The sequence below is a fragment of the Propithecus coquereli genome, unplaced genomic scaffold, assembly GCF_000956105.1.
Source record: "Propithecus coquereli isolate 6110/MARCELLA unplaced genomic scaffold, Pcoq_1.0 Scaffold40, whole genome shotgun sequence".
NCBI lineage: Eukaryota > Metazoa > Chordata > Mammalia > Primates > Indriidae > Propithecus > Propithecus coquereli.
The window spans coordinates 5,538,363-5,539,832 of record NW_012149730.1 but is presented as its reverse complement, the minus strand read 5'-3'; the positions used below and the strand labels follow the sequence as shown (position 1 = coordinate 5,539,832).

The following is a 1,470-nucleotide window of genomic DNA, read 5'->3' as shown; positions in this document are numbered from 1 at the left end:
ATTGTAAGAAGAGTTTGTGGTCCCCAAAATTGTGGGATCAGAAAAGAAAAGAGCATGTGGAATGAAGAATATTAGTGTGGCCATTTTTGGAAAGTAAAATATGCCACAGAATCCAGTTAGGCTAAATAACCTACTTATAAAGGATCTATGGGTGTAAGTAGCCTGAAGCCCTTGCCTTACCCCCTGAGAAAGCAACTGTTGTTTCCTAATTAAAATAGGAGACAAATGATTGATTTAGTGATAACATTTTCTTTTGCAGATGAAGAATTATAAAGAGGTTCCTTTTAATACAGAATAGTAATAAATAATTAAGAAGTTACTGGTACCCAGGAGGATTAACTTTGTCCCTCAGAGGTGCTAGTGAAACAAAAGTGTTGAGATATACTTTCTTCAAATTTATTCTGTCCTCTAGACTTAGGCTTTTTTCCTATTGAAATAATTTTATGAATTGTTACTTGTTGTATTTGATACGGTGCTTATTATATATTTCGTAGGCTGAACTTGAAGCTTAATCATTTATAACTTTATTTTAGTGTGAAAGTTAGATATTTGAGTTCTGAAAAACTGATTTCAAACTTGTGGTTGTGATCTATGCATTCATTCACACTTTGGTGAATAAGATAGGGACTTCTCTTTAAGGAGCTCTACAGTCTGGGGAAGAAGACAGACATAGACAAATAACTATAATATTGGATAATATGTGTAATGTAAATAATATAATATAAATGTACCAAATACTAATACCCAGAGAAAGAAATGCCATGGTGTAGGGGTGATGGTTATGTGGATAAAAGAAGAATTTTGAGAAGAACCTGTAGTACTTCACAAGGGAGAAAGAGAGGGAAGGGCATTCTAGATTGAGGGAGCAGTATATACAAAGGTCTAGAGACATAAAATAATATGACATGTTTGAAGAAGGTTGAGTAACTCACTGTGGTCAGGTTATAGAGTTTTTGATGTGCGGGTGATGTGAAAGAGCCCACATTGTAAAGAGTTTTATACATAAATAATGGGTGCCATTTTTGTATTTTAAGTATTAGAGCCATAATTAGATTTATGTGTTAGAGAAGTCTGGGGCTTGCATTTGAAAGGTTAGAAGAAGAGACTGCAGGCAAGAGAATAGTTAAGAAACTGTAGTGATTCTTCATTTATATACCTTTATACTCAATGAGAGGTGTTTTATAAAATTATATTTATTAATAATTGTGTATAAATTAAGAATTGAATTTAAAACTCTTTAAAAACTGTTAGCAAAATATAAGGCAGGGTAATATAATGGTTCTGCTAGCTGATTCAGCTATTATACATAGTTTGTTTAAACTCATTATTTTTCATCCTAGTTTCAGATAAGAAAGATGTTAAATGCAAAACCAGAAAATGTTCATCGTCAATCATCACTGTCCAAATTCAGAAGCTCAGAACGCTGGGATCTCCCTTTGCAGGGGGTAAATAAAATTAATATCTTTTAAG

General features: G+C 32.7%; 1 protein-coding gene across 1 annotated transcript in view; it reads left to right on the top strand.

Moving 5' to 3' along the window:
* The first annotated feature begins 1,346 nt into the window (after window positions 1–1,346).
* Window positions 1,347–1,470, top strand: part of SENP7 (SUMO1/sentrin specific peptidase 7) — a 164,505-nt gene continuing 164,381 nt past the window's right edge. Inside the window, exon 1 of the mRNA XM_012652811.1 lies at window positions 1,347–1,445. Coding sequence (XP_012508265.1) covers window positions 1,356–1,445 — 90 coding nt within the window. The 5' untranslated portion in view covers window positions 1,347–1,355. The remainder of the gene's footprint in view (window positions 1,446–1,470) is intronic.